This window comes from Onychostoma macrolepis, chromosome 04, assembly GCF_012432095.1.
Source record: "Onychostoma macrolepis isolate SWU-2019 chromosome 04, ASM1243209v1, whole genome shotgun sequence".
NCBI classification, from domain to species: Eukaryota; Metazoa; Chordata; class Actinopteri; order Cypriniformes; family Cyprinidae; genus Onychostoma; species Onychostoma macrolepis.
The window spans coordinates 31,808,601-31,828,489 of record NC_081158.1 but is presented as its reverse complement, the minus strand read 5'-3'; the positions used below and the strand labels follow the sequence as shown (position 1 = coordinate 31,828,489).

The window sequence follows — 19,889 nt, the reverse complement described above, 5'->3', positions numbered from 1 at the left end:
AAACCATCCATACATTTGAGAAAAGACTAAGCACAAGTTTTATCACGCACAGGTCTCTGATAGACAGTTATGCAATGTGCCTGCACTTCAGGGACTAAACCGTCCCACATCAAACCACTCAAATCACAATAGGGAACCATAATCTCTACAGATCATATAATTACAGAAAACTCTTGTGTACTTGCATTAATCTTTTTTATAGCAAAACAAATAAAAACAAAAAATCTACAGTATTTACAACAGAGCTATTTTGAACAAAGCTGTTTTGAGTCAAGTTGAAAGAAACTTTATTGGCTTGCAAATGTGTCAGGAAACATCAGTTGGCGTCGTAACTCTCAACATAATTGGGTTGTATAGATGCAGGATGAATAATAGTAATTCAAGTTTGCATTGGTGTTCAGATGTTTAACTTTGCTGTTTATCCACTAGGCTTTCAGATCTTTTGTAGACGCCTTCATGTCAACTTACATAAACACTCAGTCAGTTGTGTATCACTGTAAGCCACATGTTAGCGAATGTAGGCCCTTTCCCGATTCTAAACACAGCTGTAAACCAAATGCTTGGGCTATTGGCCTAATTCACATGTTCATTCACAATTCTGACCTTTAGAACCATCACAAACTCGAATAACTGAGCGTCTTTCATAAAATACTGGAGCGTGTTAAATCTAGAAATCTATACATTCCTCTGACAACAAATCCTGCGGTTCTCGCCGAAGGGGACGAGTTTGATTAACCAGATGTTTTCTCACAACGCTTCATCCTGAGGACGCTCTACTTTCGTTTTTACACAGAGTGGAGTGCCACTCACTCATCTCCATGTATTCAGGTGTGAGTCCGTCAAAAGGCTCCAGATCATAGTCCAGATGCCACTGCTGGCGGCGACCCGGCTGCTCCACAATCTCCTTGGGTGCCCGCTCTTTGTCCTTGAGTGTGCGGCACAGCTTCTTCAGCTTTCTAAAGTGGGAAATAAGAGAGAGAAAGAGAGCGAGACCGAATGTAAACACACAAACCGTTGCTATAAACTTGCAGCCTTGCAGCTAAAATGACCCAGATTTGATAATGAGTCAAATGTTAGGTTTGTTTCTTAGAACTGCATATGAGTTTTATGCAGACATATCGTGTTCTTTGTTTATATTTACATAACCATTACTTATACTGTACATAGAGGTGGCGGTTGTTCAAATGCAAATGACTGCACTTACACACACATATAAATTTTAATTACATGTGTGTGTAATTTATATATGCATATGAATTTATAATTAATTAATTAATTAATTAATAAATATATATATATATATATATATAAATAAATTCATGTAAACTAATATATAAATTGCATTTTAATTATTTAAAAGTTTATAAATACACATTCTAGCATTGTTGCTGTGATTTTTGCACAGGCAAACACCACACATTTTCTTCAGGAAATTGTTCTTCTAACATCATATTAAACTCACTTTTGGTTTCTGAGCTTTAACTTAATTTAAATTCCATTGTGTGATTCAGTTCAGTGATCTGGCATGTGAATGAACTTGCAATGGCATGAATCTTGGCCAAACTAATGACCCATGCTGTAAAATTCAAAAACACAATGTAACAGGATATGCATCACCATAACAGCATACCAGCAAACATGTTAATTACTGCCATGCAATTACGACGACAACGTACTTTTGATCCAATTTAACCTGAGGTTTTATTCCAGGACAGAAGGAATGTGCATAGACTTCACTCTAGATTCAAGGCTTAGCGCTTGAAGAGTCCTCATCATAAAAGCAAGTGCGAGAGCATGACAGCTCACGTTGGACTGGCCAAATATAGAGGACGAAATGGTCCATCCGTCTATAGCCTATTAACGCTCCCAATAAAACCCGCCAAATGCATCTGCTGCATTATTTAGTCTCCAAAACTACAGCCTTTTCCAGCACATTACTTTTTAATGCACACCTTTGTATCATAAGTGCTTTCCTCCATCCGTGATAAAGCTCTCGTTTACCAGCTGTTGAAAGGCATTTGCATTTGAGAATGTGCATAGAGTCACACGCAAACCCCTACTGGTGAACAACAACTGGTCAACTACAATTAAAACAGATGGGATAGTTCAGCCAAAAATTTAAATTCTGTCATTTATTCACCCTTGAGTCTTGATCTTTAGATATGAAGATACTTAGAAGAATGTTGGTAACCAAACAGCTGATGGTAGCCATTGAATTCCATAGTATTTTTTCATAATATGGAAGTCAATGGCTACTGTCAACTGTTTGGTTACAAACCTTCTTCAAAATATCTTATGTGCTCAAAAGAAGAAAAACTCATACAGGTTTATAACAACCTGAGGGTGAGTAAATGACAATTTTCAATTTTGGGTGAACTGTCCCTTTAAAATGATGGGCTTTTGAACATAAGGCTCTGTTTTTAGCAATCACATTTGTATAATATAGTAGTATGGCATTGGTCTGTGGGGAGATTAGATCAGTTAAAGTAGGTCAGGTCTCTGCATGAGGGGGATATCAAGTCATTCTGACCTCCATCATGTTACGTTGGTACCAAAGTCCACTTTTGTGCCTTCCGCCCCGAAATTTTTTTTAAGGTTTGGTATTTATAGAACTGAACAGGAGAATGGGTTTGACTTTGTTCTCCTCTCATTGTTTTTTTTTATTTGCATTCTTAAATGAACTACTTTTGAACTACTTTAAAACTGGGAGATCGAAAGGTCATTTGCAATGACAACATTGTGGAACATGCTGAAGACTGTTTTTACATGCTCACACATGGTTTACAACTAGAGTAAGAGCAAAAAAAAAGACAGAGCTGCCGTAAAAGACTAGTGAATTTGGAGTAGCTGTCATTCAACTGAAGTGAGTTGCTGTTGTAGCTCGTAAATAGATGTTTTAGGGTCGCACCTACGAGTAAGATGAGCAGCAGGGAACAAAAGGCATTCCTTTTGAGTTCCTTGAGTGTTTCTGGACAGTTGCGTGAGTTTAAATTGACCAAAACGTGTGACACAGATGTGGAGATAAAGCACTCCGAGTCATACGGCGAATCATAAATGAAAGTGTTCATGTTTATCAGATAACTCACAACCAACTTGATGCATCATTCAAAGAGATCCGCACGGAAATGGTAGTAAAGAATAAGTGAACGGGTGTTCTTGTGAAGGACGAGGAGAAATAGGTTAAATAGGGATTTCCACAAAATGGAAAGTCCACTCAGACTCAGAGGTTCATTTCTGCACCCAGGGGAAATCACGTCCCAGATTTTTGCAATCGTATGCTCGTGCATTAATGCATGCATGCCACACACACACCAAGCACTCCGCAGCACAAATGACACCTGTGATAATTTGTCTGTTTATATGTTCTGCAAGTACAGACTTCTCTCCATATTCCATCAACATAAGTCACACAGATTTGCATTTAAACCTGTTCATTAATGACGTGATGCACCACTTGTGCAAACATGTGAAATGAGACCAGAATCCAGCTTATTAGAGTACAAGGAGAGGCGTGTCAGAAAGTTTGCCTGCGTGCAAAGAGTGGGTAAAAGGAATTGAAGAAAGGAAAAGACGCAAAATAAGGCAGAAAGGCATTGGAGCAGACAGTGGGAGCAAAGCCCACCTCACTTTCCCGTGATTTCCTGGTCTATAAACCAACTTCGACAGGAACAGTGTTTACCGTTTATATCTGAAGGAATGATCTTTCTAAGGTTTTCAGACAAAAAAAGCTATTGTGTTTAGTGGCAAAGAGTGTTTTATAAGATCCACGAAGAGGAGCAGGAACTTACGGAATGCCGATCTCAAAGATGTTATTCTGAATAAGCTGCTTCCCCAACATGATGATACTGAGCTGGATACAGAGTTCAATCAGACAGCCTCCAGGAGCACACTGTGAAGAAAACATACAAGATGTTTTGACAATGTCATGTTGAGTAGGGCTGCAGGATTTGGGGGGTGCACAAATTTTTCTAATAAATATTGCGATTTAAAGAGGACCTATTATGCCCCTTTTTACAAGATGTAAAATAAGTCTCTGATGTCCCCAGAGCGTATGTATGAAATGTTAGCTCAGAATACCCCACAGATAAATTTTTATAGCTTGTTAAAATTGCCACTTTTATGAGCCCAAACGCGCTGATTTTGAGTATGTTGCTTTAAATGCAAATGAGCTGTTGCTTCAAGAGCTCAAGCTCCGGCATTAGCAGTGCTTGCCTTTGCAAATAAACATTCCACTATTAGTACAAGCCTATTATCTTTACAGAAAACTATTTCAAATAGTGTTGTCACGGTATCAAAATTTCAGTATTCGGTACCGATACCAGTCAAAATCCACGGTTCTCGGTACCAATTTCGGTACCACATGCTAATTAAAAAAAACAAAAAAAAACAACTATTTTTAATAAAGTAAATTTTAAAAAAAATCAATGCCATTCTTTATACTTTATTTAAATTGTGTTTCAAGTTTTTCCGCAAGTAATAAAAGTATGAAAAACAGTAAACAAGTTTTACCCAAATTTAATTTGTCTTTTAATTAATTAAATTTAAACACATTGTATTGTTTTGGTAAATAAAGGGGATTTACTATTAAAATTAAAATATGGAAGAAATATTGTGTGATTTCATTAAAAAAAAAAAAAAAAATTTATATATATATTTTCACGGCAACCCGTCAAAATAAGTTTATCTTAAAGACATTGTGCCAGAAATATAAAAATTGTATTTGTAAAAATAGAAATTTTTTTACTTTTTTTTTATTTTTACATTTAGAAATGTAAAAATACCTTTACATTTCTGTGTGTAGCTATATGATATGACGCTGGTTTTATTCAATGAAACGGTAAAATGCTCGCGAGGGGACTCTCAGAGCAGTTCTGTAGATATTGTTTATGTATTTATGTCCTCATTGAGACGGCAGATGATGAATCACCGCGAGCGTCAGGCGCGCTTCAGTGTGTGTAGTTAAAAAAAAAAAAAAAAAGAAGTGCCATTCATTCACTCACACAGAGACTCGCAGAACATGCGGGATTCATATTTGAATCGACTTTTGCGGCTTAATATTTACAGATACTAGTCCACGTCGCGATTTGATTTAAGTGCAATGACCTAATTTTGATTCATTCATCCAAACTTTGACAAATTCCGTGACATTCCCAAACAAACTCGTGATACTTTGTCTGGAGCTGATGTTCGTGCACAAAGCGTTGGTATTGATTCCTAAACATTTAGGGGACGTTACCAATTTTTTACAGGATATTTCCTTCAAAAATGAAATTTAACCACAGTGTCCTCGGCTCAGATGAGGGGAGATTATGGCGACTCCTATCTTCATTAGTGCATCCCAAAACAACACTTGTAAAGCCTCTTTGGCGCTGACATTGTATATAACTCCAGTAAATGGCAGACTGCAGCTTCTGACTCTGGGCTGTGTTGATGCTAAAAGGGCAGAGAGCGTCACAAATGGAGGGACTTTTTCCCCTCGGTGACGTGAACAGAGGGAGAATCTGAAATTCATGATTTATTGGTTTTATAAAAAAAATAAATAAAAAAAAGTGGATTTTTAACATTATTGGCTGGTTGTTTTCACACACTGCAGCCATACAACTGTGTTCAAACACCTTATAAAAGTGATTTTTGCATAATAGGTCCCCTTTAAAATGTGATTATATTGTTTTTAATGGTAATTATCATCAAATAAGACTATTAAAACAAAATTAATAATTACTATTGTAATGTTTTACTGTATTTATAATGTATTAAGTTAAAGTACTTAAGAAAATTAGACATTAACTGAAATAAGAAACAACTTTATTTCAGCCAACAAAAATATTGTGATTTTACAGTTGTACTAATCAGTGTTATTTTAGTCAGTCTGCAGTTCTTTTTCAAATGTTCAAAACTCTTTTACTGGCAAGAACACAGTGTTGTGTTTACCGTGAAGCAGTTTTTTATTTTATTTTATTTTGGTTTTATTTTGATTCATCATGCAGCCCTGATGTTGAACATAATCAGTCAGGATGCAACAAAAGCAAAACTGTACTCACCTCTTCCATACGGTAATCATTGAAGACATAAACGTAGTCACCGGGACGGCCAGCAAACCTGTAAAAAACCCACTAGTAAGGATCATGGGATTTGTCTCGACCCAAGAAAGGAAGTGCCAAGGGTCACATGCCTATCTTATTTGAAGCCAGATGTTTGTGCTGCATTCAGACTTCACGTTTACTGTGCTAGAGGCTAAATATATGTGGGTTTGTGTGCTTTTCTCTTTCTTCTGCAATTAACTATGGTGTTTTGTGGTCTAACTTGTCCACATACCTCCCTTTGAAGAAGGCCACATAGAAGATGGGTGCATAGGCATTCATGAACTTCAGGAGGAAAGCCTTCAGAATGAGACGCTCCTCAAAGTTGGTCTCCGTTTTAGGGATCTCTGCAGACACATGAATGAAATTATTTGGTATTTAAACATATGTTCTGGATAAACTGCACAGCATTTCAAAACTTGTTGTTCTGACAAGTATAATAAACATGGGTAGCTTGGAAAATTCTCCCAACATGTTTCTGTTTAGCAACTTCTGTTCAACAGGTTGAAGGTTGAGAAACGGAGCTTTTGAGAAGACCATGGTTACATTTGGGGTCAGGATTATATGTTTTGTGCCATTCCCTAATCTTAATCTGCCACGACAGATTACAGAAAGCAATTTTAGCAATACAGGTGCATCTCAATTAGGGGTGGGCGATATGGCAAAAATATAATATCACGATATTTTTAAGAAAAATCACGATTCATGATTTTATCACGATTCTGTGTCATGTTGGTTTTACTATTTTGCAAGTTGTCTGAGCATTACAGCCAAACTAATTTCCCTATTATAAATACAAAACCTTTCAAGGTAACAAAAAATATTTAAAAAAGAATGGTGAATATTTAGGCCAAAGTGGGCGAACATAATTTGTCATTTTATCTTTGTTATTAAAAAAATGAGAACAAAGATACACATTACAAATACTATACAAATAAAACACTGTTTTATTTTCATGTACAATATGTGTATTTAGCAGGAGCATTCAATAAATTGAATCAACAAATATAAAAATAAAACACTACATAGATTGATTTCTATTAAAATCAACTGTATTAACGTTTTTCAGTCAAGAGTAGTGAGTGATTTTTCTCTTTGTGTTTTGATGTTTTATTAACATTGAAGGAATAATTAACCCCAAAATAAAGTGTTTTATATTTATACCATCATTTACTCACTCAAAAGTTTCTTTAAACCTGAATGAGTTTCTTCTGCTAAACATACAGGTGCTGGTCATATAATTAGAATATCATCAAAAAGTTGATTTCACTAATTCCATTCAAAAAGTGAAACTTGTATATTATATTCATTCATTACACACAGACTGATATATTTCAAATGTTTATTTCTTTTAATTGTGATGATTAGAGCTTACAGCTCATGAAAGTCAAAAATCAGTATCTCAAAATATTAGAATATTTACATTTGAGTTTGAATAAATGACCATCCTACAGTATAAATTCTGGGTATCTCTTGTTCTTTGAAACCACAATAATAAAGTAGTCTGCTGACTTGGCAATGATCCAGAAGACGAACATTGACACCCTCCACAAAGAGGGTAAGTCACAGAAGGTCATTACTGAAAGGTGTGGCTGTTTACAGAGTGCTGTATCAAAGCATATTAAATGCAAAGTTGACTGGAAGGAAGAATTTGGGTAGGAAAAGGTGCACAAGCAACAGGGATGACCGCAAGCTTGAGAATACAGTCAAGCAAAGCCGATTCAAACACTTGGGAGAGCTTCACAAGGAGAGAACTGAAGCTGGAGTCAGTGCATCAAGAGTCACCACGCTCAGACGTCTTCAGGAAAAGGGCTACCAAGCCACTTCTGAACCAGAGACAACGTCAGAAGCATCTTAACTGGGCTGTGGAGAAAAAGAACTGGACTGTTGCTCAGTGGTCCAAAGTCCTCTTTTCAGATGAAAGTAAATTTTACATTTAATTTGGAAATCAAGGTCCCAGAGTCTGAAGGAAGAGTGGAGAGGCACACAATCCATGTTTCTTGAAGTCCAGTGTGAAGTTTCCACAGTCAGTGATGATTTGGGCTGCCTTGTCATCTGCTGGTGTTGGTCCACTGTGTTTTCTGAAGTCCACAGTCAACGCAGCCATCTACCAGGAAATTTTAGAGCACTTCATGCTTCCTTCTGTTGACAAGCTTTATGGAGATGCTGATTTCATTTTCCAGCAGGACTTGGCACCTGCCCACACTGCCAAAGGTACCAAAAGCTGGTTCAATGACCATAGTGTTACTGTACTTGATTGGCCAGCAAACTCGCCTGACCTGAACCCCATAGAGAATCTATGGGGTATTGTCAAGAGGAAGATGAGAGACACCATGATCCAGAAGACGAACATTGACACACATTGACATCGAGTCTGTTGTGCTGCTGAGAGGTTTGTGTTTGTAGCTCCGTGTACCTTCGCTTTTTATTGAATCTCTACTTTACTTTCAATCCCTTTTGTCTAAAGTGATATATAACTTAATTCCCACCACATTTCTGGTGTTATCTTTCAAACTAATCTAACTAATTTGATCGTTCTCCTTTAAAAACCGCGAGTGCAGCTTGTTAGCCCGTTAGCTTGTCACTCGTGGTTCCATTTGCATTCTCTTCGCCTATTATTATTTTATTTTTTCCTCGCTCCGTTTTTCATGAGCTCATCAAACAACAGTGGTAAGTGGTAAGTTAAGTTGGTATCATTCATCAATCACGGTGAGTAATGGCTTCTTCTCCTGCTATTGTTGTTTGCACTGTTTGCCACATGTATAGTTTATCTGTCTCTGTCAGCAGCGAGGGATTCACATGTGATAAATGCAGGGAAATAGTTAGGCTGACAGAGAAGGTTTTAGAACTAGAGACACGCATCCAAACTTTAGTTGAGGATAGTAAGAATGTGAGGGCTGTAGATACTGCTTTGGATGCGACTAGCTCAAGGAGTCCTGTACATTGTTCGGTTTCGGTTGAGCCCGTGCAGCAGGGCAACTGGGTGACAGTGAGGCGGCATAGTCGCGGGTCAAAACACCACTCTTCCGTTCGATCAGAACATCAAACAGGTTCTCCCCACTCGGTGACGCACCCACCGAGAAACCTGATGAAAGTGCTCTAGTTATTGGCGATTCTATTGTACGGAACGTGAAAATAGAGACACCAGCCACCATAGTCCATTGTTTACCGGGAGCCAGAGCGCCTGACATCTTGGCAAATTTAAAAGTGCTGACTAATGCTAAACGTAAATTCAGTAAGATTGTTATCCACGTCGGCGCTAATGATGTTCGACTTCGCCAGTCGGAGATCACCAAAATAATGTTAAAGAGGTGTGTGAACTTGCAAGTACGATGTCAGACACTGTAATATGCTCTGGTCCGCTCCCTGCTTACCGTGGTGATGAGATTCATAGCAGACTGTCGTCACTTAATGGCTGGATGTCTAAGTGGTGCCCGCAAAATAACATAGGCTTTATAGACAATTGGAAGAATTTTTGGGGCAGACCTGACCTGTTGAAAAGAGATGGTGTTCATCCCTCTTGGGGTGGTGCCGCTCTTCTCTCTAGAAATATGGCACATAGTCTTAGAGTTTGTACTTGACTAACTGGAGCCCAGGTCAGGAAGCAGACAGACTGGCTAAACCGATCGTCTGCTAGCCGCCTCACGCCACCAAAGTCAGTTAACTCTCAGCACATAGAAACTTTTCACCTAGATATCACACTATAGAGACTGTGTCTGTTCCCGAACTAGAAAATACAGAAAACATCCAAACCAAAGTAATAGTAACAATTTAATTGATGTTCAACAAATAAAAAACGATATAATACAGATAAACACATGATAAAGCTTGGCTTATTAAATATTAGATCCCTTTCTTCAAAAGCACTTTTTGTAAATGATATGTTCACTGACCATAAACTAGATGTGCTCTGTCTGACAGAAACCTGGCTAAAACAAGATGATTACATTACTTTAAACGAGTCTACACCTCAAGATTACTGTTACAAACATGAACCGCGTCCAAAAGGTAAAGGGGGAGGTGTTGCTACAATTTATAGAAATATTTTCAGTATCTCTCAGAGGTTGGGTTTCAAGTATAATTCGTTCAAGTAATGGTGCTTCATATAACGTTATCCAAAGAAACAAGTGTTAATGATAAATCCTGTGATGTTTGTACTGGCTACTGTATACAGGCCACCAGGGCACCATACAGACTTTATTAAAGAATTTTCTGATCTTCTATCGGAGTTAGTACTGACTGCAGATAAAGTCCTAATCGTTGGTGATTTTAATATCCATGTTGATAATGACAGAGATTCGTTAGGATCAGCATTTATAGACATTCTAAACTCAATTGGTGTTAAACAACACGTGTCAGGACCTACTCATTGTCGAAATCATACTCTAGATTTAATACTGTCACATGGAATTGATGTCAGTGGCGTTGAAATTTTGCAGCAGAGCGATGATATCTCAGATCATTATCTAGTCTCCTGTATATTCCATATAGCTAAAGCTGTAAAGCCAACTTCTTGTTACAAATATGGTAGAACCATTACCTCTACCACAAAAGACTGCTTTATAAATAATCTTCCTGACTTATCTCAGTTCCTCAGCATATCCAATAGCTCAGAACAACTTGATGATGTAACAGGAACTATGGACTCTCTCTTTTCTAGCACTTTAGATGCGGTTGCTCCTTTACGCTTAAGGAAGATTAAGGATAAGAGTCCAACACCGTGGTATAATGAGCACACTCGCCCTAAAGAGAGCAGCCCGGAAAATGGAGCGCAGCTGGAGGAAAACTAAATTAGAGGTATTTCGTTTAGCTTGGCGGAAAGTACCCTATCCTACAGAAAAGCATTAAAACTGCTAGATCTGATTACTTTTCGTCTCTTCTAGAAGAAAACAAACATAACCCCGATATTTATTCAATACAGTAACTAAATTAACGAAAAATCAAGCATCAACAGGTGTTGGCATTTCCCAAGAGCATAGCAGTAATGACTTTATGAATTACTTCACTTCCAAGATCGATACTATCAGAGATAAAATTGTATCCCTGCAGCCGTCAACTACAATATCGCATCAGATAGCGCACAATAGACCCCTGAGGAACAATTCCACTCATTCTCTACTGTAGGAGAGGAAGAATTGTATAAACTTGTTAAATCATCTAAACCAACATCATGTATGTTAGACCCGATTCCATCTAAACTACTAAAAGAGCTGCTTCCAGAAGTCATAGATCCTCTTTTGGCTATTATTAATTCATCATTGTCATTAGGATATGTCCCCAAAACCTTCAAATTGGCTGTTATTAAGCCTCTCATTAAAAACCACAACTTGACCCCAAAGATCTAGTTAATTACAGACCGATCTCAAATCTCCCTTTTCTGTCAAAGATACTAGAAAAGGTAGTATCCTCACAATTATATTCCTTCCTAGAGAAAAATGATATCTGTGAGGAATTCCAGTCAGGATTTAGATCGTATCATAGTACTGAGACTGCTCTCATTAGAGTTACAAATGACCTGCTTCTATCATCTGATTGTGGTTGTATCTCTTTATTAGTTCTACTGGATCTTAGCGCTGCGTTCGACACTATCGACCACGACATTCTTTTGAATAGACTACAAAACTTTGTTGGCATTAGTGGAAGTGCCTTAGCATGGTTCAAATCGTACTTATCTGACCGCCATCAGTTCGTAGCAGTGAATGAAGAGGTATCATATCGATCACAAGTGCAGTATGGAGTACCTCAAGGCTCAGTACTAGGGCCGTTACTTTTCACGCTCTATATGTTACCCTTGGGAGATATTATCAGGAGACATGGTGTTAGCTTTCACTGTTATGCTGATGATACTCAGCTCTATATTTCTTCGCCCGGTGAAACACACCAAATTGAGAAACTAACGGAATGCATAGTCGATATAAAAACTGGATGACGAGTAATTTTTACTGCTAAATTCTGAAAAACAGAGGTGTTAATTATCGGACCTAAAACCCCACATGTAACCTAGAACATTATCTAACACTTGACGGCTGCTCTGTCAATTCTTCTTCATCAGTCAGGAACCTAGGTGTGCTGTTCGATAGCAATCTGTCATTTGAAAGCCATGTTTCTAGCATCTGTAAAACTGCATTTTTCATCTCAAAAGCATATCTAAATTGCGACCAATGCTCTCAACGTCAAATGCAGAAATGTTAATTCATGCGTTTATGACCTCAAGGTTAGACTATTGTAATGCTTTATTGGGTGGTTGTTCTGCACGCTTGATCAACAAACTACAGTTGGTCCAAAATGCAGCAGCTAGAGTCCTTACTAGAACCAGGAAATATGACCATATTAGCCCGGTTCTGTCAACACTGCACTGGCTCCCTATCAAGCATCGGATAGATTTTAAAATCTTGTTAATTACTTATAAAGCCCTGAATGGTTCAGCTCCTCAGTACTTGAGCGAGCTCTTATTGCATTATAGTCCTCCACGTCCGCTGCGTTCTCAAAACTCTGGCCGTTTGATAATACCTAGAATATCAAAATCGACTGCGGGCGGCAGATCCTTTTCCTATTTAGCACCCAAACTCTGGAACAGTCTACCTAACACTGTTCGGGAGGCAGACACACTCTGTCAGTTTAAATCTAGATTAAAGACCCATCTCTTTAGCCTGGCTTACACATAACACATTAATACGCTTCTATTATTCAAATCCGTTAAAGGATTGTTAGGCTGCATTAATTAGATCAACCGAACCGAACACTCCCCATAACACACGATGTACTCGTTACATCGTAAGTTGAATGGCATCTGCGCTAATGTTTGTCTGTTTTTTCCTAGTCTGTTTCTCGGTCCGTGTCCGATCAGATGGTGGGTCGGCGCCGGAGGTGACGTCTGCGGCCCTGATCGTCGGGCGGAGACCAGGACGCCCGGATGACCCCCAGAGATATATCCCCAGATATATCAACCAAAAATAACAAAATAACTAAAATATAATAAAATACCTAACTACATAATACTACTATTGTTAGAAATTGCAACAAAATTAAAATAGAAATAGAAACTTTTGAACTGCGGGTTTCGTCTGGTCAGAGGAGAACTGGCCCCGACTGAGCCTGGTTTCTCCCAAGGTTTTTTCTCCATTATGTCTCAGAGGAGTTTTGGTTCCTTGCCGCTGTCGCCTCTGGCTTGCTCAGTTGGGGACACTTAATTTCTAGCGATTATCGCCGATTTGATTGCACAGATACTATTTAAACTAAACTGAGCTAGACAATGACATCTCTGAATTCAATAATGAAATGCCTTTAACTGAAAATTGAGTGTTTAATCTTATCATTATACATTACTGACACTCTATCCTCCAATTTGATACTGTTAAGTGCTTTGACACAATCTGTATTGTAAAAGCGCTATATAAATAAAGGTGACTTGACTTGACTTGACACCAGACCCAACAATGCAGAAGAGCTGAAGGCCACTATCAGAGCAACCTGGGCTCTCATAACACCTGAGCAGTGCCACAGACTGATCGACTCCATGCCACGCCGCATTGCTGCAGTAATTCAGGCAAAAGGAGCCCCAACTAAGTATTGAGTGCTGTATATGCTCATTCTTTTCATTTTCATACTTTTCAGTTGGCCAAGATTTCTAAAAATCCTTTCTTTGTATTGGTCTTAAGTAATATTCTAATATTTTGAGATACTGTTTTTTGACTTTCATGAGCTGTAAGCTCTAATCATCACAATTAAAAGAAATAAACATTTGAAATATATCAGTCTGTGTGTAATGAATGAATATAATATACAAGTTTCACTTTTTGAATGGAATTAGTGAAATAAATCAACTTTTTGATGATATTTTAATTATATGACAAGCACCTGTAAATGCTATTTTGAGGAACGTGGAAAACCAAACAGTTGCTGGTCCCCAGTGACTTATTCCATAGTATTTTTTTTCCCTTCTATCAAAAGTCAATGTGGACCAGATACTATTTGGTTACCCACATTCTTCAAAATATCCTTTGTGTTCAGCACAAGAAAGAAATTAATACAGGTTTGGGACAACATGCGAGTTAGTAAATAATGACAGAAATTTAATTTTAAGGTGAACTATCCCTTTAATGACAGTCGGCAGCATGTTCAGTACTGCCCCTTTAAGACATGCACGCATCTAATATACAGAGGCACGCATCCGTTATCTCTCAGCTGTTTACTTACTCATTTTAGACATACGCAACGGAGTCTATACATAAACCTTGTGTGTTTTGACAGTATTAGTGCACAAGATAACTTAGTTCAGTAATCAGGCGCTTTTTGACAGGCTTTAGCACGCGCGCTTCGGGTGTACGGGCTCAGAAAAAGCGCACGTCAGACCGACGCGTGAATAAACCATTTAACCGGCAAGGCTTTAAAGCAGATCCGAATAATGTACAGTATATTGAGACGGAGGAATAAGAACTGCAGCTGATAGAATGTGCGCTGTAGCAGGATACTACGATATTTCGTCAAAAGCAGATCGTGGAGACATTTTTATCGTCCACGATCAAAAATCGTCATATCGCACACCCCTAATCTCAATAAATTAGAATGTTGTGGAAAAGTTCATTTCAGTAATTCAACTCAAATTGTGAAACTCGCGTATTAAATAAATTCAATGCACACAGACTGATATATTTCAAATGTTTATTTCTTTTAATTGTGATGATTAGAGCTTACAGCTCATGAAAGTCAAAAATCAGTATCTCAAAATATTAGAATATTTACATTTGAGTTTGAATAAATGACCATCCCTACAGTATAAATTCTGGGTATCTCTTGTTCTTTGAAACCACAATAATAAAGTAGTCTGCTGACTTGGCAATGATCCAGAAGACGAACATTGACACCCTCCACAAAGAGGGTAAGTCACAGAAGGTCATTACTGAAAGGTGTGGCTGTTTACAGAGTGCTGTATCAAAGCATATTAAATGCAAAGTTGACTGGAAGGAAGAATTTGGGTAGGAAAAGGTGCACAAGCAACAGGGATGACCGCAAGCTTGAGAATACAGTCAAGCAAAGCCGATTCAAACACTTGGGAGAGCTTCACAAGGAGAGAACTGAAGCTGGAGTCAGTGCATCAAGAGTCACCACGCTCAGACGTCTTCAGGAAAAGGGCTACCAAGCCACTTCTGAACCAGAGACAACGTCAGAAGCATCTTAACTGGGCTGTGGAGAAAAAGAACTGGACTGTTGCTCAGTGGTCCAAAGTCCTCTTTTCAGATGAAAGTAAATTTTACATTTAATTTGGAAATCAAGGTCCCAGAGTCTGAAGGAAGAGTGGAGGCACACAATCCATGTTTCTTGAAGTCCAGTGTGAAGTTTCCACAGTCAGTGATGATTTGGGCTGCCTTGTCATCTGCTGGTGTTGGTCCACTGTGTTTTCTGAAGTCCACAGTCAACGCAGCCATCTACCAGGAAATTTTAGAGCACTTCATGCTTCCTTCTGTTGACAAGCTTTATGGAGATGCTGATTTCATTTTCCAGCAGGACTTGGCACCTGCCCACACTGCCAAAGGTACCAAAAGCTGGTTCAATGACCATAGTGTTACTGTACTTGATTGGCCAGCAAACTCGCCTGACCTGAACCCCATAGAGTGATCTATTGGGTTTAGGTCTGGAGACTGGCTAGGCCATGCCAGAACCTTGATATGCTTCTTACAGAGCCACTCCTTGGTTATCCTGGCTGTGTGCTTCGGGTCATTGTCATGTTGGAAGACCCAGCCTCGACCCATCTTCAATGCTCTAACTGAGGGAAGGAGGTTGTTCCCCAAAATCTCGCAATACATGGCCCCGGTCATCCTCTCCTTAATACAGTGCAGTCGCCCTGTCCCATGTGCAGAAAAACACCCCCAAAGCATGATGCTACCACCCCCATGCTTCACAGTAGGGATGGTGTTCTTGGGATGGTACTCATCATTCTTCTTCCTCCAAACACGTTTAGTGGAATTATGACCAAAAGTTCTATTTTGGTCTCATCTGACCACATGACTTTCTCCCATGACTCCTCTGGATCATCCAAATGGTCATTGGCAAACTTAAGTCGGGCCTGGACATGTGCTGGTTTAAGCAGGGGAACCTTCCGTGCCATGCATGATTTCAAACCATGGCGTCTTAGTGTATTACCAACAGTAACCTTGGAAGCGGTGGTCCCAGCTCTTTTCAGGTCATTGACCAGCTCCTCCCGTGTAGTTCTGGGCTGATTTCTCACCTTTCTTAGGATCATTGAGACCCCACGGTGAGATCTTGCATGGAGCCCCAGTCCGAGGAGATTGACAGTCATGTTTAGCTTCTTCCATTTTCTAATGATTGCTCCAACAGTGGACCTTTTTCACCAAGCTGCTTGGCAATTTCCCGTAGCCCTTTCCAGCCTTGTGGAGGTGTACAATTTTGTCTCTAGTGTCTTTGGACAGCTCTTTGGTCTTAGCCATGTTAGTAGTTGGATTCTTACTGATTGTATGGGGTGGACAGGTGTCTTTATGCAGCTAACGACCTCAAACAGGTGCATCTAATTTAGGATAATAAATGGAGTGGAGGTGGACATTTTAAAGGCAGACTAACAGGTCTTTGAGGGTCAGAATTCAAGCTGATAGACAGGTGTTCAAATACTTATTTGCAGCTGTATCATACAAATAAATAGTTAAAAAATCATACATTGTGATTTCTGGATTTTTTTTTTTAGATTATGTCTCACAGTGGACATGCACCTACGATGACAATTTCAGACCCCTCCATAATTTCTAAGTGGGAGAACTTGCAAAATAGCAGGGTGTTCAAATACTTATTTTCCTCACTGTATATACACACACACACCTCTATCCATCTCAAAAGCATGACCTGGTGAGTTTGGAAGTAGGTTAAAGCATTAGGGTGAGCCAGACTGCATGTGGTCAGACTTTAAGAGTGAAAATCAAAGTAGTACGGGAAAACCTATATCTTATTCACAAGATTATAATACATGCTTCCTTCCTTCCCTACATATCCACAGAGACTCTCATTTATTAAAACATCTCTTAAGGAAATCTCGGTGATGGCTAACCGACAAGCTGCATTTTCTCCAGCGTTCCTGGAGTGGCTCAAATCAAAAATTCATGTCATGTGGATGGGCAAAGAGGGGAAGACAGACATCCGAAAGAAGGGAAGTTGACCAAAAGTGGTAATTTAGCAACAAGGCAGTGTTAAAATCTCACCCAGTTCTGTCAGCCAGGCAGCCACCACGCCGTATATCTCGTCCAGGATGAGGATGACCACCAGGTTGATGATGACGGCAGTGGCTGTGACGGTCACCCGTACGTTAGACTTGACCTCTGGATCCGGGCTCATCGCCATGAGGGCGGAGATGGTGATGCGGTAGATGATGACACTGAAGACGGCAGAGCAAGTCACTCCAAACTACATGGAGAAAAGATGACGTAGAAGTAAAAAAAGAAATGAAATATGGACAAATCACAAAAACATTGCACCAGACAAGAAGCATAAGGCTTACCATGAACAGAATAGAGGAAATGTTGATTAAATATCCAGGAAGTCTGTCCCTCCATGTTAGCTTGTCATGTCCAGTCTGTGAAGGGAGAAAGACATTTAAAGTGACTAATGGATGTATGTATGTACACGTTTCAGTTTCTCTTTATATGCTTTTTTTTTTTTTTTAAATCCTCAGCTACTTTTATAGTGACTCATAACTAGCCTATTGGGTAAATAATTTGGCTGCCCACTTGTAAAAACATGACAACATTAAGGCCATTAACACCTGGCCTTCCTGTAGAGTAACTTCTGTACATTCTGTACATTCAAGTGATAGATCATATCTTAAAAACATCCAACAGGGAGAACCTATTTTAATGACCAAAGCAACCTGAAGATGCCTCATTTGCATGTAGATTAAACCTAATCAAGCCAAAAAACAACAACAACGTGCGCTAAACATGGCTGCACAGGCAGCAGTGGATTGAGGGTGGTCTGTTCCCATTGGATTCAGTCTTCCTTCATTGTCAAGCTTTGGACAGCAGATCAAGAGGTATGTCCCTCTGAGGAATACGTGTTAGATGACATAGCAGAAAAATGGATTCAGATTTAGTTCTGTGGAAATCGGAGGGAAATGAATTAGCAGGCCACAGGAATGTTAAACAGCAGCTTATGTTCCTTTTAAGTCATAGAAAAATGTTATTACAAAAGCATCATTACAATCGAAAGTGTGTTTGACAAGAAGTCGGAGCCAGTTTTTCTAAGTAACAAGTGCACACATAGTTCTTACTGTTTACTAGCTGTAGCTATTATAAGGCTTACTGAAAGGAAACCTCAAAAGTGATAGATTATTCTGGAGAAAGAACGTTAAACAGAGGTTATAATGCTGCTAAGCTACTTATACTCCAAAATGCACATGAACACAAAGCACACAAACACTGGCTGAAATAGTTTGGTTTTAATTAGATTGAATGATTGATGCTTTTTAGTAGTGAACAGAACACCTCCCTCAGCTTTGTTGCAATGCATTCTGTCATTACATTATCTGTGCACGATATATGCAATGCTGCATGATTATAATTTAGACAAAATGCAATTTTGCTGCCTACTGGGAGCAGATTTTGCATTTGGAGCATACCTGTGTTTGTCTATTTTAGGGTTTGAAACAGAGATCATTTGTTGATGAATGGAGATTTAGAGGGTTTTGCAAAGTACCCAGTAGCAAATGTGGTCAGTGTGTTGACAACAGTTTGATAAAATCTACCTCTTGCAATTGGGCTCATTGTGAGGCAAACAGCACCACCTAGCACGGTGCGTGTCTAAACCCTGGCACCCAGGAAAAGCCACAGAACCCAGAGTGTAACCAGGCACAGCTTTCAAGATGCCACAGCTTTAGGGTCTCCAGAATAACGAATGTGGGTCACGCAATTGTGCCGTTAATCATAATCCACAGGGGCTTGGCTCACAAACCCTCACCCAGTAATGAGAGGAATTGCTGCAAGTCTGCGGTTTTACCAGTAACTGACTCTTCATTAAGATGCATGGCGTTATTTACTGACAGGCTGTGATACCCTCTTAAAATGCATTAATATCAGAAGAGGCCAAGTTCTTGGGAAACCTCGCTGGCACAAGGACAAGACGAGATGCATATTTGAAGCTAATGCCACAAATATGCTGTGAGGTGCCACAAGTATGTAATAAGTAGGCCAATTTGAGACGTGGACACTTTTTTTTTTTTAGCTTTTATGCTGATTTGTGAAGGAAAATCCATGTAATGGATGTAAATATGGTCAAATGTATTAGGGAAAAAGGATTTGTAGTGTTTTATAAATGTGGGCCATTCGAATTCCACTGAAATCTGTTGATCTTTCTGTGGATTTCTGCAGACGCAGATTCCGTGCGAGCTTAGCAATATATAACAACAACAAAAGACGCCTGACAAAAGAATGCAGAGGAATGGAAATAATTTATGTAATCAGTCACATCATACCAATGTAAAAACAGAAAGGGAGAGGGAGGAAGATGACAGGTGGCATTGTTTTTAAATAATTAACACTTTTTTATTTTTACTTTGTATCTCAGTACTTATCTGACACGTTAAATCTGCAAAGGATACAGATATCCAAGTCAAACTATATGGCTAAAAACATACTAGTATGTAAAAAAGGAATGCATGGACTTATTAAATGTATACCTTGAATGTAATTTGGATAAAACTATCTGCCAAATGCATAAAGATTTATTATTTATATATTTATTTATTTATGTTTAGCCTTTGAAACTGACTGAGAAAATCAAGAAACTGAGGAGATTTTACATTCAATAAGGTTT

The 19,889-nt window shown here is 38.9% G+C and overlaps 1 protein-coding gene across 5 annotated transcripts in view; it reads right to left on the bottom strand.

Moving 5' to 3' along the window:
• Positions 1 to 19,889, bottom strand: part of ano2b (anoctamin 2b) — a 46,259-nt gene that overhangs the window by 8,355 nt on the left and 18,015 nt on the right. For all 5 annotated transcript variants that reach the window (XM_058773891.1, XM_058773892.1, XM_058773894.1 and 2 more), the window contains 6 exons: positions 17,581 to 17,655; positions 17,285 to 17,486; positions 6,316 to 6,427; positions 6,042 to 6,099; positions 3,789 to 3,889; positions 811 to 956 (listed from right to left, as the gene is read on the bottom strand). In XM_058773891.1, coding sequence (XP_058629874.1) covers positions 811 to 956; positions 3,789 to 3,889; positions 6,042 to 6,099; positions 6,316 to 6,427; positions 17,285 to 17,486; positions 17,581 to 17,655 — 694 coding nt within the window. The remainder of the gene's footprint in view (positions 1 to 810; positions 957 to 3,788; positions 3,890 to 6,041; positions 6,100 to 6,315; positions 6,428 to 17,284; positions 17,487 to 17,580; positions 17,656 to 19,889) is intronic.